The following is an 18790-nucleotide window of genomic DNA, read 5'->3' as shown; positions in this document are numbered from 1 at the left end:
CGGCCCGGCGGTGACAGCGCCCGCCGTGCCCGGCGCGGGGGCGGCGGTGCGGACCGGGAGTGCCGGTGTGCGCCGGGCGTGCCGGAGCCCCGCGCCGCGTTCCGGGCGGCCTGCGCAGGGCCCCGCGGGGCGATGTAAGGGGACATGCCCTGACGGGACGAGGAGCGGTCGGGCGCCGCCTGCCAGGGCACAGCTGCGCCAGCGGAGCCGCCCGCGGCGGGTCGGCCGCGCACGGCGAGGCCCCCCCCGGGCACCGCCGCGATGGCCGGGGCCGGGCTCTGGGCGAGCATCAAGTCCCTGCTGCGGAGGGGCGAGGACCCGCTGTTCCTGAACGACTCCAGTGCCTTTGACTTCTCGGACGAGGTGGGGGATGAGGACTTCCCCAGGTTTAACAAGCTGCGCGTGGTGGTGGCGGACGACGGCTCGGAGGCGGCCCCGGAGACGCCGGTGAACGGGGCACCGCCGGGGCTGCCGTCCGACGACGAGTCCCTGCTGGAGCGGGACATCGCCCTGCGCAGCGCCCGGGCCGGCCGGCCGGACCCCTGCAGCGGCTGCAGCACCCGGCGGGAGCGCTCCAAGCAGAGGAAGGTGAAGAAGCGGCTGGCGCTCGCTGCCATCCTCTACCTCCTCTTCATGACCGGGGAGCTCATAGGTGAGTCGGGGGTCCTTTGTGCCATCCCTTGGGCGCGGTGCCTCACAGCCTGTTAACGCTGCTCCGGCCTTGGCTTGAAGTATTTACTGAGAGAAACCGTCAGTCCTTTAGGGAAATCAGAGACATTAGCAGCACGTTCGGAGTAGTGAGAGAGAATGAAGTCCAACCTGTATTTTCAATGAAAAAATTTGCAACTTCCCTTGCCCGAATCTGTCATCAAATATGTTAAATATGCATAAAATATGTATTCTTTTGTATGTTTAATGGCTTTTTATTTCTCCTTGTAAGTTTCTCCTGTAAGTTTGTAAGGTGTTTTTAACAAAGGAGAAGCAGAATGAACAATTTCGTTCTCGGTATTGTTCAGTTACTTCCATAAAATCTCGCTGTGTTTGCAATATGAGAAGAGGGAAATACACCAGATTCAGCAATACAGTTACTTAGAACTGAAAAGACGTGTCCTGAGCTATCAATAGCAATCCAGTGAAGAAGCCACTCTCTGGACAACCTCTTGATGTCCTCCTGTGCTCTGGACTAGCATGTGTTCCATCCAGACATAAATCATACACAGTCAATTAAAGTAATAGATATTTTAATACTTCCCATTGCAAAATATAAGAGGTACCAAGTAGTTGGATTAAATTATTTGTGGGTTTTGTTTGTTAGTACTTGCAGAAGTATGGTGGATTTTTACCTGAAAATGAGTTCCTGTATAAGTACCTGATTGTCGTCGGTCAGAAGAATGAATCTTGTGCTCAAGCTCAGCTTTTATTGCTCCCTCCTAAGGGCTCACAACCAGGTGCTGTGCAGGTGGAGGAAAACCTGTGAATTATACAGCAGTCTGTACCCAACAACTGCTTTATCCAGCAGGCTTGTTGCAGGCTTGCAGCATAGGCTTGGGATAAAATTAAATGTGAAAGCCCCTGGGATGCATAGATTAGCTGTTAAATGTTATCCCTTTGCAATTATCTAATCATTTTTACAAAGTTTAATATTTATCTTTTAATCTCTGTTCATTTACCAATATGCATGTCTTGTTACTATCTGTTACCCTAGGGTAACTTTTGGGTACATCCATGCCATTCATGCAAGTGTCTGCTTGGTGGGACTCAGCCTCCTGAAGAATGCTTGAATGTTCCCATGCACTGTCCCCTGATTTGGAGTCATGGGGAGCATTATGCAGTGCCAGTACGTTGATATTTATGTTGAGCCAAGTCTTTCTGTAGCAATTAATTGCTTTTAAATTGCTTTAATTTCAACATTCAAGTCTAAATCAGAGCTAATCAGATGAATTATTTGCCATAATTCACAAAAAGAAAAAAGAAATGTAATCATAAAAACTTTCTGGAAATGATGAACAGGTATAGTAACATGGGATCTACACCCTTCTCCTCCCCAGCTGTGCAGTTTTGGTCAGTTGTGTGCTCATGTGAAGTGAACTCATGCTCTTGGATGCTTGTCTTAGGACAGCTCTGAATTATGTTTTTCAGACAAACTTGTATGAGATGGCTAGGAAGCAAAATAGAGGATAAATAATGCCATTTTTCCTACAGATGTAGGAAAAAAAAATCCTTAGGAGAAATGTTCTGTTTTTCAGAGAGAGACCAGAATACTGCATCTGCACCAGTTTTATTTGGGGCCTTATTTCAGGAATGTGGGTTAATGGAAAAAAAGTGGTTTTGTCCTTCAGCATATCTCAGTGTGTGGTTAGTCATTAATAACACTGCCACAATACATCAGCTTATCATGGATAAGGTGCTTCGTGCCAACCCTGTTGCGGGGATTTGGCCGAATGCCTGACTTGCCCCCTGGCTCCATGCTTTTTCTCTGCCTGAGGTTTTGGTTCAGCATGAACTCAGGTTAATTTGATAAGTAACAGTGTTGTATCTTAGATGTAGACACCCTTTAACCTGAGAGTGATGTTATTTGGTTCTATTTATACCAATACCAGAGTTTTGATGTACACCGAACTTAGTTCCTCTGAAGGGCCTCTTATTGAATAATATGTCTGTGCTGTTGGCACGTTGATGCTGAACTCACTAAGAGTGTGTGTTTGGGGCTTTGGATCTGATTCACACTGTTGTAGACCTCTCCATAGCTAGTGCAGGGAGAGCTCTAGAAACAATAGATGTTAAGAGTAATAATACTCTCTCATCACTGTCACATCTCCCATACAGTCAGGGTGGTGGATTTGTCTGTACAAAGCATTAGTGCTGTAGTGAGGGCTTGTCCTCCTCAGGTGCTTTTGCCACCCCTGTTTCGTTCTTTGGGCACAGAATCAGAGAGCACTGAGGCCAGACCCATAAAATATTCAGGCATCCATCTTCCACAGAGAATAAATAGAGGGCTTGGGTATCTCTGTACTTTTGTGGATCTCGACCTGAATGACTTGTCAATAGGGCAAGTAATCAGCAGCAGAAGAGTAACTAAAGATAGAGCCCTCGAGTCCTGGGTCAGTGCCCTACTTGTTTAATTTCTTTCACTCCAGCCCTGTAATGTGTTCTGTCTGGTTGGTTTCAAATTTTGGAACTTTATGAATTGATCTAAAGCTCAGGTATTTGGGAAACTCTGTTTGATCATATAGGATGTTTTAACTGACTTCTTTCTGTGACCTTTGACAGATTTGAGTTTCTGAGAAAAAGACAGAAGATCCTCTCAGACAATTAATTGGTTCAGTAAAAATCTTTCTGCTGTCTGTTACTAATGTCAAGATGAAGGAAATCTTATTTCTGCAGCTTTTTTTGTGAAATCTTGATTGGCATTTTTTTTTCAAAGGGTAGCCAAGCTCATTACTCCAGCCCATCTCAGTATTTGTTGTTTAATTTGATGAACAGTCAGGTAAAAACTTACACTTTGTGGAAACCATTCTGCATCAAGAAAAGAAAATCAATCATACCACAAAACCTAGTTAGCTTTTCTGACAGGGTTTTGATGTTTTCAGCTGTGTTTAGGGATTTCTAATTGATTGTCCATGAGAAGAACTGCTGTCCTTCACAGGTCACTGAAAACAGTGGTGAACCATCAAGCTGTCTATTTGTAAAGGTTATACACGTCTTTTTTTCTAAGTTGCCAATTGTGTTTAAATACCCCCTAGGCAGTACCTTTAACCAAGCAATGAACTTTTGGGAACAGAGAACCTTTGATTTCAGAATTCAATAAATGTCAATAATGTTTTCTTAATCCACATGCTGCATTATGATCAGCTTCAGTACCTGAATTCCTTCTTTATCATTTTATTTTGAAAAGCTTTAAAGGTGAGAGGCTGGCTGAAATAGAATTGACTCACCTTGGACTGAAGTGATTCTCAAAATTAATACTTATGAATTAACATACATACCGTAAATAATGATATGTGTAAACTGCTGAACTGAATGTCTTTAGAAATAAATTGTTTTTTCTTTTCTATTGACTATAAAAGAGGCTGAGTTGCACTTTTCTAAGTATTTTTTTAAAATTATGTGAGAACACAAACTAATTCAGAAAGGAAAGCCGTAACTCATTTTACTCAAAAAGCCGCTGAATTGCTAAATCTTAAAAACTCGTTGGTTTTGAGCTGTGATGGCCTTTTGGGGAAATTCAGAAGAAGAATTTGACTTAGGATGGAGGGTGGGAACTGGTTGAAATGTAGTATATTTGTAGTTACCCACACTACAACAACACTACAGCAGCAGCCGCACTGTGCATGTTTGGCTGGGGAGGAGAGAGTTGCTCTGTCTGCAGGTGTGCACCTACAAACACCCACAGCCACACACACACAGGTTTTATGACTGATCTTAAACACAAAGTTGTGAATTCCTCTTTGCCATTTCCTCGTGGTCAGCCTCTTCACTAAGACAGTTTTAATTGTATGTAAAGATTGCTTTATTTGAAATGTTAGTTGGAGCCTCAAGCCTGCCAAATGGCACACAAATGGCACACCAGCTGCATGCTTCGCTCGGTACAAATTTACAGGCTGAATGACAATCTCAAGGTAAAAAGAGAAACCAAATCATAGCTGAGCTGACACTGAAGATGTGATCTTTTCTGAGAAAATGGGCTTACCTTCAAGCATATGGAAGACAACACAATCTGTCCTTGATTCCCCTTTGGATAAGAGATACTTAAGAGAGAGGTGCATTGTTCAAATCTCTCACCATCCAGTAGTGGCATTAGCAATTGAATTGGAACAAAGATATTAACCTTTGATCTCGGGTTATTTGTCTCAATGCAGCTCATAATTACAAGAAAAAATTATGGTAATAAATAACAAAGAAGAATGCTGTGCAATTGAAAGTCATTGCTTGCAATAGATATTGGCAGAACTCACACAATCCTGCCAGGACAGGGAATAATGAAGGTTAAAAGGTATTGTAACAAAAATAGAAAGGGGGCAGGGTAAATTTCTTTTTTATTGAGTCTTTGGACTTCTGTCCCTGTTCTGAAATATCACAATGTTTAACAGAGGTAGTTTAATAAAAGGATCAGTTGATTAAACACATGTGCAGTAATATATAGAGGAAAGATACAAAACTATTTTAGGCCTCATCTTGCACACGTTATTATGCAAGTAGTCTCTGTGAGAATAACAGGAGTGAATCCTTTGTATGTTACTCTTAATAGAAAGCACACTTGACTGCACTTTTAACTATGGTAGCTTTAAATTACAGCATGGCATTTTGCTTGTAATAGCACCCCCCCCCCCCATTTAGTGATTATAAGACTGGCTCTCCTGCACTTAATGCACTGTTCTGAAAATAAATAACTGTCAGCTGTGCCAAGAGGATATTATCTAGAATAACTAAAAATGTCGTGTGTCCTGACTTTTCCAATTTTGTTTTCAGGTGGCTATGTTGCTAACAGTCTAGCAATTATGACAGATGCACTTCACATGTTAACTGACCTTAGTGGTATTATTTTGACCCTGCTTGCTCTCTGGCTGTCTGCAAAATCTCCAACAAAGAGGTTCACTTTTGGATTTCATCGCTTAGGTATGTAGATATCAGATTTTGCTATTAAAGAGTATTTTAAGCAACAACTGTAAAGATCAGCAAATTCTAGAAGAATAAGTAACTAGAAACAAAGTAGCAGCAAACCTAAGAGTTGCTTTAACACCGTGACTCTTAATGCCCTTTCACTGGCCATTGTGGATATACTACATAGGTAGTATTGCCACAAGGGAATAGATAAAAACCCCCCTGGCTAAAAGTTTGACAGCAGAGTTTCATTCACTGGGAGCAGGGTGAGTCTGTTCATCTCTGTGGAACTAGGACTTGGCAGAATCAGAGTTAAATTCTGAATGCTTGATTCATCTTCATCTTAAAGAGGAAGGTTGGGGAAGTGGATACATGACCACATTGTGACTTCCTACAAATTAACCATGGCCTAAAGTGTTTAAAAATGGTTCAGAGGAGGGAAACTGTTCTGAGCAAGAGCAAAGGTGGCTACAGAACTGTGTTTCACAGCCCATCCATAGTTAATGGGCTGTTGCATCAGCTCAGGCCCCTGTGCACCTTTGTGCTTTGGAACTGAGGCTGCTGAGCAAAAGAGGGATACATTCTTTGTGCTCCCTGCTGTACCACTGTTACTGCTCCTGTGACACACTGAGGAGCTTGTTGGTGCAGGAGCTGTGCACATCAGTCTGTTGTTGTTCACAACAGATTATTGCCAGTGCCCAGGATTTATGAAGTCTCGTTGACTTCAGCAGAATTGTGACACTGGAAAAAGATCCTATTCAATGTGAAAAATGACATTTTAATCCAGAACTAAAAAGTTATGTAGAACATATTATTAGAGAGCTGTGCCCTGCCAGAAGTCGCATACATCATTCCTCTTGCATTCCCCAAACCACACAAAGCTGAGGTCAAAATGTCCTGTGGTTTGCAATACAGCAAGTTATTTAACCTCTGCCTGATTTATGTGTCTGTAAAAAGAAGTATAAACAGAATTATGAACTAAACCTTGGAAGGGTATTTTCAGGATTCATTACTTCATGTTTGGAAATGTAATGATGATATAGGGTGTTTTCATGTGGTTGTGAATTGGATATAATAATTCACAATATACAGCTGCAGGTCTTGTAGGCATTTTATCAAAATCTTAAAAGCTTTATTTTTCATGAAATAGATAATTTCTAGTGTCACATTTTCTACCTGTGCCCTATACATTCTATAGAATACATTTTTCAAGGAATTTCAGTCTTATGTAGTCATTATTTGCAATTCTTATTTTGGCTGCTAGAACAGCAGTAGAATTCAACAACTCCATCACTCCTTGTCATTTGTCATCAGTTAGTCACTAATGCATGAATGCATAACTCTGTACACTAGCAAAGCTCTTTGGGGCTTTAGCAAGAAAGCATTAGCAATGCCAGCATTTCCCATTACAAACTTTTCTTTCATGAAGTTTTAATTTTGCCATAGGAGCTCCCCTAATACTGAAACCTGACCTTGCAGGTAGGCCCCTGGCATTTGCTCATGCTCTCCAGAAGGATATTTGCTAGCATTTATACATACTTTAACCCTATTTCAAAATCATTTGAGTAGTTTATATGTCTTTGTAACTTTTCTAAAACCTAATAGCACATAAATTAAACATGCCATGGCCTAGCTTAAAACAGGAGTTTATCTTGAGAAAAATAAAAGAAACTTACTTAACGATTAAAATCTTTTCAGTTCTGTAAATTTTCACTGACTTTTCAATTAATTTGCAAGCACAAATCCCTGAGGATTCCTGCCATCTCATTTTCTGTATCTCTTTTTCTTGTCATGTTACTGCCAGGAAAAATACTGGCCAGACTGATCCAGTGGTGGTCCATGGGCTCGATCTGGCCAATAAAATTAGTTTGTATTGTCCCTAGGAGAAGCTACAGGGAGCAGCCTCTCAGTTCTGCAACAATTACTCCTTTTCTGCTGCCCAGTGCCAGTAGGTGGTCAAAGACTAGAACAGGTTGTGGAGTGTTCACAGCTGGAAGTACACAAAACCCTACTGGAAGGAACCCTGAGCAACCTGCTGGAGTTTCCCTCCTCTGAGCAGGACTACAGAGTTTCCAGGGGTTCTTTTCTACCTCAGCCATTGTGCTGAGTAGCAGCAGTGCCACTCTCTGGAGGAGGAGGAGGACTAGGGCCTGGGGCAGGGGCGGGGGGAGAGTTTCTGTGGCTGTAGTAAGGAAGAGGAAGCAGGTAAAAGCTCTACCAGGGACCTCCAAAGTACAGAAGTTGGGATGGTTCAAAATTGCTACACACAGTTTTTTTAAAAATCCCATTTGTGAAATTTATATGCCTGGTTTTAGGCACCCAGTCTGAATGCCATGGCCTGAGGGCCCAGTTTCACACGTCAGTGAATGCTGGCAATGGAACAAAGCAGTTTCTAGGGTATATCCTTGCTGTAACACATTTTCCCAAATAACCTATATGTAAGGAGCTTGTCAGCAAATAATATCATTTCAACAATAGCTTAAATTTCATGTGAGAGATGTTAAAACATGACAGAATGTTAAAAATAGAGTACAGATTGGGCATCTATCACAGAAAAAGATGTGGAGCATTTGTTTCAAGCTGGGAATATATGCAAGAACTGTCTCATCACTGACCTGCTTTACATGAAGTTTAAGATAATCCATACGTACAGTAGGCATGAGAACATTCTAATGAACAGTGTTTCTGGTACTCATTATCTTTTTTGCTTGTAGAATGATGAATTTTCAAACTTGTTCCCATAAACATTGCTTGGTAAAGACAACAGACCTGTTAGTTGTCTAGTCAAATTCCAGAGGGAAGTTAGTACTAGTTTTCATTTATTTGATTTCTCTTTGGATGCACATTATGTATGCTCCATCTTCAGTTTTATTCCATTCTCAGTGGTGAAAATGAGGCTGACAGATTCAGGAATGGGTTAGAAAAGTGAAGACAAAGTAATGGAAATTGCAGTCATGTCTAAAAAGGATTGTATTCTTAAAAGCAAAAGTAGTTCTGTTTCACCACCAAGTGTAGATACCTCCTTTTCAGCAAGACACTGAGCAGATTTAAGCATAGATATGGAACCTGGCACTTTTCCATTGCTGCAGAGACAATGTTAGTAATGACAGAATCAGCCAGTCCACTGAGCCAGTGCACAGTTCATTTCACAAGAAGTGAAAGATCTCAGCACAAATGTACGATGCTGACACGACAGTGACTGTGGAAGAGCCTGCAAGGAAAACACTGGTTTCCATTGCAGAAAACATGGGTTTGGATTGTAAAAGCACTATATGTAATATAGTAATGGTAATGTCCTATGGCTTCAAAAGTTTTTTAAAAAGCATTCTGGGAAACCTTCTAAGCAATGTATTGTGTATTTTTAAGGCTGTTGCCCTGAATAATCTGCTGGGTTTGTAAAGAAGGCTGCCACTTACACAGATATTTCCAGGATTTTCAGGTTGCTCTGAAATCATCTGAGACAGTTGCTTTTCAGAGCCTGGTAATGCTGGTACTTGTCCAGGCACTGACACACCACCCAGCAGCTGAATGCATTGGGGTGAGTTTCCCCTCCCATAATGATGTTAAAAATTCAGTGTATGGATCAAGTGATTTTGGTGATATTAAAATGCTGATATAGCTGCATGGGTTTTTTAATGTCATATTCAATAAATAAAACACTTCTGTGTTAGAAATGACGTTTTCTGCAGTAACCAAAGTTGTATTACATGCTGACAGATTCAAAGTGGAGGGAGAAGTGAGGCAATTCTCAGATGAGTATTCTCAGAGCTGTGCTATAGCCAAAAGCAGAATTTTGCCCTTACTGGGGAATAAATCAGGGCAACATGTGTGGACCTAAGGGGAAGAACAACCATTAAAATTTCAAGTAAATTAATTCTAACTCCGATCTTTGAGTTCACACAGGAAGGCTGAGGTCCCAGTGATCCATCTGGCAAGTGACAGTAATGAGCATTACACATAATGATTACAGATTACTCAGGCATGGCTGCAGATTTGCATGCAGTACAATGGAGTGAGCATTAAGGTCTTCCCAGTGCTTTTTGCAAAGCCCTATATTAACTTGCTTATAACTGAGACAGTTGGTAACTGGGCCAGTGTTTTCTCTGTCAGCTATCTAGTCTTTTTTTTTTTTTTTTTAAACTTCACTTGCAACAGGGTAATAATTTTAAGCTAGAGGGTAGAAATCTAGTGACCCATTTAGGAATACCTGTACTCTTTGTAGTAAGACCTTAAAACTGTAATGTAGACTCATCCTCCTCAGGTTTATGTGTGCTGTTACCAGCCCAATTTCGTGACTTGGGCATTGAGGCAGACAGCACAAAGGTCCTGACCTGTAGAATAGTCAGACCTGTTTACCTCACATCTGAACAGCAGGAACCTTGTTGAGAGCTCTCACCACTTTTTACAGATGTCAATGGCAGTGGAAAGTGCAGTGCAGTCAAATAATTAGGAGTTTTTATTAACTTTCTAAATTTATCTTTATATATTTCCTTTTGAAAGTCCCTGCTGATCAGATAAAATTCCTACACCAAAATATTGGTCATAATGCTCTTACTTTTGTGAAATATGAATATTTGGTAAATATTAGATAATGTTAAAACAGCATATCACACCAACAGAGATACTAACATTCAACAATCCTTTGTAGCTGAAATCTGTAATAGGTAATGTGTAAGTGTAGAAGCTTAGGACTGTCATGTCTGACAGGTTTGTACTGTTCAGTTTCTTTATCTTTTTATAGTTTCTTCTCCATCCTAAATACAAAAGGATATATGAAAGTAATTTCTAAATCCAGCTTAATACTGTGGACACTTGAAATCAGGCTTTCTCTTATTCGTAGGTGTGCTGGTGATGTTTGAGATCACCTGTCCTCCTCTCCCCTGGACACAACCTTTGCCTGCAGCTTCTCAGGCAAATGTTCTGGCTTGTCTGAGGAAGTCAGGGTCATCACCTCTGCAGAAGTTTTCAGAGAAGACATAATTTGAGGGATTTACTGATGGCAGGAAAGCATGAAGGAGTTGATTAGAACAAACTCCATTTGTTAATCCTACTTTACAAGTGTTATTTACCGCTAAACATGTTATAGTCGGTTTTATAATACTCATAAAATCATTAAAACGATTAAGGCTCTGTCCATGTTCTAATTTGGAAATAGAAGTAGATCTGAGACACATTTTTATAATGTTGTTTCCTTTCTTTTTGCAGAAGTACTGTCAGCCATCATTAGTGTATTGCTGGTCTATATCCTTATGGCATTCCTCTTGTATGAGGCTGTTCAAAGAACCATCCATATGGACTATGAAATAAATGGTGATATCATGCTGATCACAGCGGCCGTCGGTGTTGCAGTTAACTTAATGTAAGATCTCCCCTTCTCTCCATTAACACTGATAAATGTATTTCTGAATAAGCTGCTAATTCATTCATGGCCTGTAACTTTTCCCATGGGATGTAATTTTGCTGGACCTCTTAAATTTCATAAATAAGACAAGAAATTATACTGAGTATTACTTTTTCAATTATTTGGTTTAAACTGAAAGGGAAAAAAGCAACAAAATATTAAGCTATTAGAGAGCATCCAAAGGAGGGCAATGAAGATGGTGAAGAGCTTTGAGGGGAAGCCAAGTGAGGGGCAGCTGAGGGCACTTGGTCTGTTCAGCCTGAAGGAGAGGAGACTGAGGGGAGGTCTCATTGCAGTTACAACTTCCTCGGGAGGGGAAGAGCAGGGGCAGGCTCTGATCTCTGCTCTGTGGGGACCAGAGACAGGACCTGAGGGAATGGCCTGAAGTTGTGTTGGGGGAGGTTTAGGTTGGACATTAGAAAAAAGTTTCTTCAACCAGAGGGTGGTTGGAACAGGCTCCCCAGGACAGTGGTCACAGCACCAAGGCTGCCAGAGCTCAAGATGTGTTTGGACAATGATCTCAGGCACAGGGTGTGACTCTTGGGGATGGTCCTGTGCAGGGCTCAGAGTTGGACTTGACAATCCTTGTGGGTCCCTTCCAACTGGGCATATTCTGTGATTCTGTGAAAACCCACCCACACACCCAACTCTAAAAGCCTGTTTCTTGGAGTGCTTTTCTTTTTTCCCTTTCAGAATGGGTTTTTTGCTGAATCAGTCTGGCCACCTTCACTCTCACTCGCACTCCCACCCTCACTCTCACGTACCTCAGTCGAGCTCTCCGAGCGCGGCCCACGGCAGTGGCCACGGGCACAGCAGCCTTGCCGTGAGAGCAGCATTTGTACACGCCCTGGGGGACCTGGTGCAAAGCATTGGAGTGCTCGTGGCTGCCTACATCATACGCTTTAAGGTAAGGGATGGCCGCCCTTTGAGGCAGCGTGGAATTCTTTTAACTTAAACTCCGGTGATTAAATTAAAAAGGAGCCTGTTGTTATAAGTATGAAAAATAGCTGTGATATTTTATTATAAGCTTCATACGTTCGTGGGAAATAAGCAAAACTATCTCTACTACATATTTTGTAACTATTCAAATGAAAAAAAATTCGTAGAAGTTGGAACTAGAACTAACTGCATTTTCTGAGTCACATTTTTGTAAGTGAGCTTATTTTCATACATCCTTTAACACTGTGGAGTTTCCCTTGCAGCCAGAATACAAGATTGCTGATCCTATATGTACATATGTATTTTCCATACTGGTGGTTTTCACAACAGTTCGAATTCTCTGTGACACGGGAGTTATTATTCTGGAAGGTAAGATCTGTGCACAGTCTGCAGTACTTTACATGTCAAATACCACAGAGCACTGGCACTTTTTTGACATCACAATCACAATTTCTAAGTGGATTGTGCCTGGAGATCTGTTTGTCTTGCTGCTGCTTTAGTCTGTTGATTCTTTATGGCTCATATAAATTGCTGCAGTGTTCAGGTGTGTTTGTCCTCTCCCAGAATGGCACAACTCCTACCTGTGTTCCCACTTTGCCATGAGGAGGTGGGGAAGTGAAATGCATACAACTTTCTTGTGTGTCTGCAGTGGCTCTCAGCTCAACCAAGTGAACCTTTGCCCAGACTCAGTTCTACGCTTTCACTTCAGTTACTTGTGAAGTTGAAGTGGATGTGGATGCATGTAAAAGGAGGAAGCAAGCTTAGGCCAAATGGCTGGACAGGTGATTCACCTCTGTCCTGTCTTCCCCTTTTCCACAAGTGCCTTTGTGTTACTTGTGTGCTTCTGCTGTTACCATAGGGGAAGCTACAAGTGAAGAGTGGTGTAAAAGAAGAAATAAAATAGGGAAGAAAAACCTGAACATAGGCTAAAAAATCATATCTCATGTAGAGGGAAAGATGCCAGCAACATTCTTTGCTTTATCATAGCTTACCTGCCAACTCTTACTCCTTGATCTGGTGCTCTTACTTTATGAAAGTGAAGATGTTAGGGCTGGCAGAAAAATGCTAGGTTTTAGCTGCACCTTCCTAGCTGTCTCAAGTGAATTATTGCTGACTTTACTTTTATTATATTACGAGGTTAAATCAGAAAACTCAGAATCTTCAGTCAAGTGCATTTGCTGTCACTTAGGATTAAAAAAAATGGCGACAAAATGGAAGTTCACTGACAAGGCAAAACCAATGAAATTTGCTTAAGAACCCTTAATTAGCTCCAAGGCAATAGCTCAGATTTGGCTGCAGAAAACAGATAAGACAAAGTAATGATGTATCAGATTCCAGATGTTGTGAGTTGTTGCTGTTTGCAAAGGTATCCCAGCTGTCATAAAAATCCCCAAATAATGATGTTATTGAAAGTGATGATACATGGGCTTTATGCATGGCAGGGAGTTTTTCCAACTCAAATTCAGGATCTCCAGAGGATGGACTTGCATTTATATTGGAAACAACTTCAAGGTCCTTGAAATTGGTCCTTTTGGTATTAATTTCAACTTAAGTTTCATCATTATACCAGGAATGCTAAATTAAAACATTAAATAGCTTTCTAACACAAGCAATGAGATTCTAGCTTTTCATAAAGATTTATAAAGCAGAATGGAAGTTTGTCAAGAGCATGATGTAGATATGAGGATTTAAGTCCGTGTTTCCTGGGAAAAAGAAAGCTGTACAAATAATACCAGGCAGTTATTTATCAGCTAAATAACTTTTGATGGTCTCTGTGAGAAGGAAAATTTTGTTTCATATGAGACAATCCTAGACACAGAACTTTCAAAAGAGATGGTACTGGAATTAACATAATTTAAAAGAAAGTAAGGCATCAGGTTCAGAGAAATCATGCAAAAAATGAAGAAATTTGAGAAACAAGTATGTATAAAGAAACTCCATAAAACTGGAAGATAAGCGATAAAAAGCTGTTATAGAAATAAAACTATTCAGAGTTTATTCAGTCTGTTTGTATTAGTTTTTGACCCATGTTGATCATCTAGAATTTTGATTTTGCCCTTTGTACAGGTCAAGGGTGGTGGTGGGAAGCTACAGAGGTGCTGCAACTACTGAAAATACCAAAAGGACTTGATCAGAGCAGTCAGTGATTTGCAGAGGTGACACCCTGTAAGATGAAGTCCTGTGAGTTAATGCTGCAGGTGGATTACTGTGAGCAGGTGAACATCATACCAGTGACTGGAAGAGAAGTTTCAGGAGACAGGCCCTGGTGGTTTTTTTCCTATATTCTGACCTTAGAGTCTGGTCTAAGCAGTTACTGGGGGTTAGAAGCTGCAGTAAAGTTGTCTACAAAAGTACATCATTCCAAGGGATCTAACGCTGGCTGTTGCCAGAGAGTGGATTCTGGGCAGGACAAATTACATTTGAGACAGCACTGCAATTCCTGTTCAACTTCTGTGTCCATACAGGCCAAATTCCATATTATTTTGTGGTAATAACATGGAAGTTACTTATCACTTCCAACAGCATAAATTCTAGTTTTTTTTGGCATTGAGCACTGTCATGAAAGGCCACTGAGAGTTTCCAGAAGACAGAATTAATTTTATCTCTTATTTGGAATCACAGGAGTTCCAAGGCATTTAAATGTGGACCGCATTAAGGAAGACTTGATGAAAATTGAAGATGTTTATTCTATAGAAGATTTAAATGTTTGGTCTCTCACTGCAGGAAAAACAACTGCCATAGTCCACTTGCAACTAGGTAAGCTGCTGTATAGCATAATTCTAAATTAAATGTAAGTGTAGGAAAACCCCCACCACTTCCTCTTCATATTGTTATCTAAGTTGAACCAAGAAATATCTTTCTGGGGTTTTGTACAGTGAGGAATAAAACCTCTTTGCCCAGAAAGAAATGGTGTAAATGAAAATTGTGCAAGTAAAATACATTCATACCAAAACATCCAGTACAGATTCTCTGGGTAGGGGTAAAAAAGCAACACGCAATTTTTCCTCAGAAGTTCTCTCACTTGTCTAGGCAAAGAAAGGGGGAAGTTCTGATGTGGAACAATCTGACATGTGAAAAACAAATGTTTTGCCAAAACATATGCTGATTTACACATCTAACTGTACCATGAATATTAATTCTTAGTGAGAAAGCTCAGGTTTTTGGGGGGATGGTGTCTAACACACAAAGTTTTATTGAAAGTTGAATCTAGTTGGAGAATATAAACCCAAACGTGTAAAATAATAGAGAGTACATAGTGACCACAGAACAACATTAAACTAATAAATGAGAGTGAACAAAGATTATTGTAGTTTGTAACACTGTGATACATTTGAGAACAGATGGATTATCCGAGTTTCTTAGATAATGAATTTATTATAATTGTCTTAATTTTCCAGTTCCTGGTAGTTCATCTAAATGGGAGGACGTTCAGTCCAAGGCCCGACACCTGCTGCTGAACACCTTTGGAATGTACAAGTGCTCTGTGCAGCTCCAGAGTTACAAACAGGAAATCAGCAAAACCTGCGCAAGTTGTCAGAGTTCCAGTGCCTAATTTCATATGTTTTGGGAACTGCTGCCTTATTCTTTACCTTGTAGTCAAAGACTGAGAGCAATAAATGCAAAATGAAAATTCTCGAATAGTAACCATGAATATGTGGCTTTGTACCATGGGACATGCAGCAGGGAGAACTGGTGCTGCAGAAAGTGCAGTGGTTGCCCTACAGAACGTGTGTTTTACTCTCTCCCTTGTACTGATTTATTCAATTTGTTATGATTTTGAGACAAAGCTGTTTTCAGATTATTGTTTACAAACTGCAACGTGGCTCTGCAGATACCTCACAAATTACAGTCCAATATTGTCCTTTAATCATTACGTACCACAAAGTACCTGCACTCCAAATGGAGCATCAAATATTCAGTATTTCAATCAGAAGTCTCTTAATGCTGACCCTGCCAGGGTTGCACAATATGTCATGATCCCCAAATTCATTATTCAGTATTTTTGCAACAGTAATTTTCATACAGTATCTTAAACTGGAATGCACACAGTGCTAGTTGTATTCTTGTGGAAACTGTCCCTTTGGAGACACTGCAAAATACAGAATTTACTGTACCCACACCAGAAAGTTAGCTTTAATCTGGGCATTCAGAGATCCAGACAGGAAGATCTTTGCCCAGACTTGTGGTATTTAACTAGAAACCCAACACTGGACCCAAAGTGTTTTAAGTGATCAGTTATCTTAATGTATTTTAGAATAGGATTTATACATTAGAAACAGGTTATTTATTTTACAAAGTTTTGACTTGTAAGATGACTTTATTATAAATAGTCTTGAATGTCTAAACCCATCATTTGATTCACATTAAAAGGCCAGTTGCTTAGCATGCACTCTAATTGTAATTAATAAATGTCCTGTAATTGATCATTTTTCCATGATTGTTCTGTTTTAAAAGAAAAGTCAAGTGTTAGAAATGATGCTTGATGTGCAGATGCTCTTCAATGCAATCTGCAGACATGCCAGAGATGTGCATCCAACAGGAGAGTGGGGAGCAGGAGTTTGAGAGATGCACTATTTCACCAGTCACGGGTCTTTGACCTTTCCATCTTTGCTCTGAGCACAGCATGGCAGTATCCTGACAGGAATGCCACTGCAATGGCAGTTCCCACTACTGAGCTCATGAATAAAGCAAAATCCAAGCAAGCTCAGTAACCTGATGGTGTTGGACAACAATGTCGTAACAACCTACAGTGGCAGAAAGGCCTTTTTGGATTTATAGAGATGAGGCAGCTGACAGGACTGTTCATTCATCTGGGCACCTCAGAGTCCCCGAAGCTGAATTGTTTGGCCTCATTGTGGAACCCCTGTACTTTGAATGTACACAAGACATAAATCTTGACACTAAGCTATCCTACACCTCCAAGCTCAGATTTATGCCTGCTTGTGAAGTCATTGGCATTGAAGAAGTTAAGGGTGGCAAGAACACGACCTGCAAAGTTTAGAAGATGGGAAGAACTTGGCTTCAAATATTTTTTTGTTTATTCTGGACTTTGACCTTTATGCGGAACTTCCACTGACGTCAAAAGTAGTTCTCTGTGTGGATCAGAAAGGAAAATTTCCACCCAGTTATGGATATTGTGATACTCAGCTGTGAATACTTAAGCTGTTTTCTGTTTCTAGAGTTTCACATATTCATCAGGCTGATTTGTACCTGCAATTGGTGGTAACAATCTTGGCTTCTTTTCTTCCCTTTTTGGAGGTAGGGGTCACATGCTGAATTTTTATTGGTTAAAACTGGCAGCACATTGTGAATTTGGACAAAGTGCACGTAACACTGGATTGTGTTTGTATCTGTTCTGGCAAGAAATGGGAATACTTGAGTCCAGCATGGGAGCTCAGGCAGCTCAGAGGCAGAGCAGCCCTGTGCTCAGGAAGGTAATGCTGCAATACAAACACTGTCATTAATTAAGCCATATCACAGTTCATGAAAAATGTGCATCCCATCCTTACAAACTTACTGGGAAAAAAAACCAAACCACAAACAACAGGTATTTTGCACATACTAATACTCAAATGGGTTTTAATTAAATTGGGGTTTACAGTTGATGTAATTAGGTGTTGAAGTACAGTAGACATGTATTGTATTTGCAGTTTTTTAATAATTTACTACACATTTGTTTAATTGAAGAAAAAAGCAGAAGTGTGTTGCTTTGTTGTGGGTTTTATGAAATCAATTATTAAACTTCACATTGTCTTATAAAATATTTATTTGTATTTCTCTCTCTTGTCATCTTTGAATTCTTACAGCAATCTTTGATTCTTATAGCAGCTGTTTTTTGAGACGTCTGAACACTCAACTCAGTGTGGTGATGCTGTAAATGGAATTAATTAGGTCTCCCTCTTTAGTGAGGACAGTTTAAATCTTGTTATTTCTCATGCAATAAATACACTTTTTAAAGTATAAGCTGATAAACGATGGTGAAGGAGCACCATAAAGCAACTGGCAAAACATTCTTGAAACCCTACATTCACCCTCGAGGGGCCTTTGTTACCAAGGTCTGTAGACTGGAAGTTCAGAGAAAAGGCAATAGAAGATGAAATGACACTAAAGAATAAAAGAAGCAGTAACTTTTTATAGATATTGCAAGATCATTCTGAGTATCAGCTTAGAAATAGTCTTTCCAAGGAGATGTCCAGCACATGTAGATTATTTCACATGGCTAAGATAATTTACACACTCCTACACTATCTTCTTTCTACCAAATCCTCTGCTTGAAATGAAAGTGCATATACTTGGCAGGACTTCTCTCTAACCAAAAGACTTGGAAGATAGACTTTCCACAACTAGTATCCCTGCTTTCCAGAGCTGTGATGCAATGCTCTTGCTGACTGAACAGATGAAATCCAGTGAAAATTCTATCACCTCTGAGAGTCTATACTGGGAGAAGGTTTTTCCTTCCTAAATCTGTGATTGTCACCCATCCTTTTTTGAAGCACAGATAGAGTTTTGATGACAACCTACTCACATGAGTCAATACAGCATTTTCATATGGAGTAGACTGCAAACCCTCACATCCCACTCTTCTATTCTGAGGTGTCCTTATCCTAAGAAGAAAATTAACAGAAGCCCATTTTGTTTCTGAATGTTTTCCTTGCTTAGTGTTGGTTTATTTTTTGTGGTTTTTTGTTTGGTTGGTTGGTTGGTTGGGTTTTTGTTTGTTTGTTTTTTTAAATTATGTTGACATTTAGTCTTTTCAATACCAGGAGCATTTCTTTCTACACCAGCAGAATTACCATTTAAAATGTCATACCTCAATCTGGTCTTCAATTATTTTACTACTGTACCTAT

At 40.4% G+C, this 18790-nt stretch overlaps 1 protein-coding gene across 1 annotated transcript; it reads left to right on the top strand.

Moving 5' to 3' along the window:
* The first annotated feature begins 68 nt into the window (after positions 1–68).
* On the top strand, positions 69–17454 carry SLC30A4 (solute carrier family 30 member 4). The gene is made up of 7 exons (XM_027688191.1): positions 69–652; positions 5470–5616; positions 10807–10960; positions 11696–11909; positions 12205–12310; positions 14564–14698; positions 15340–17454. Exons 1-7 carry the CDS (start codon positions 262–264, stop codon positions 15492–15494), a joined length of 1302 nt encoding a protein of 433 aa, XP_027543992.1. The 5' UTR covers positions 69–261; the 3' UTR covers positions 15495–17454.
* The last annotated feature ends 1336 nt before the right edge of the window (positions 17455–18790 follow it).

Source organism: Neopelma chrysocephalum, unplaced genomic scaffold, assembly GCF_003984885.1.
Source record: "Neopelma chrysocephalum unplaced genomic scaffold, ASM398488v2 Primary Assembly neopelma1_75, whole genome shotgun sequence".
Taxonomy (NCBI): domain Eukaryota; kingdom Metazoa; phylum Chordata; class Aves; order Passeriformes; family Pipridae; genus Neopelma; species Neopelma chrysocephalum.
This window is presented reverse-complemented; position numbering and strand designations above follow the sequence as displayed.

What these genes read in the sequence shown, in the direction of transcription:
- SLC30A4 (XM_027688191.1), top strand. Translation starts at nt 262, where the DNA reads ATGGCCGGGGCCGGGCTCTGGGCGAGCATCAAGTCCCTGCTGCGGAGG. An exon ending in CATGACCGGGGAGCTCATAG is followed by an intron (nt 653 to 5,469) that starts GTGAGTCGGGGG and finishes TTTTGTTTTCAG; the next exon opens with GTGGCTATGTTGCTAACAGT. An exon ending in GGTGTTGCAGTTAACTTAAT is followed by an intron (nt 10,961 to 11,695) that starts GTAAGATCTCCC and finishes TTTCCCTTTCAG; the next exon opens with AATGGGTTTTTTGCTGAATC.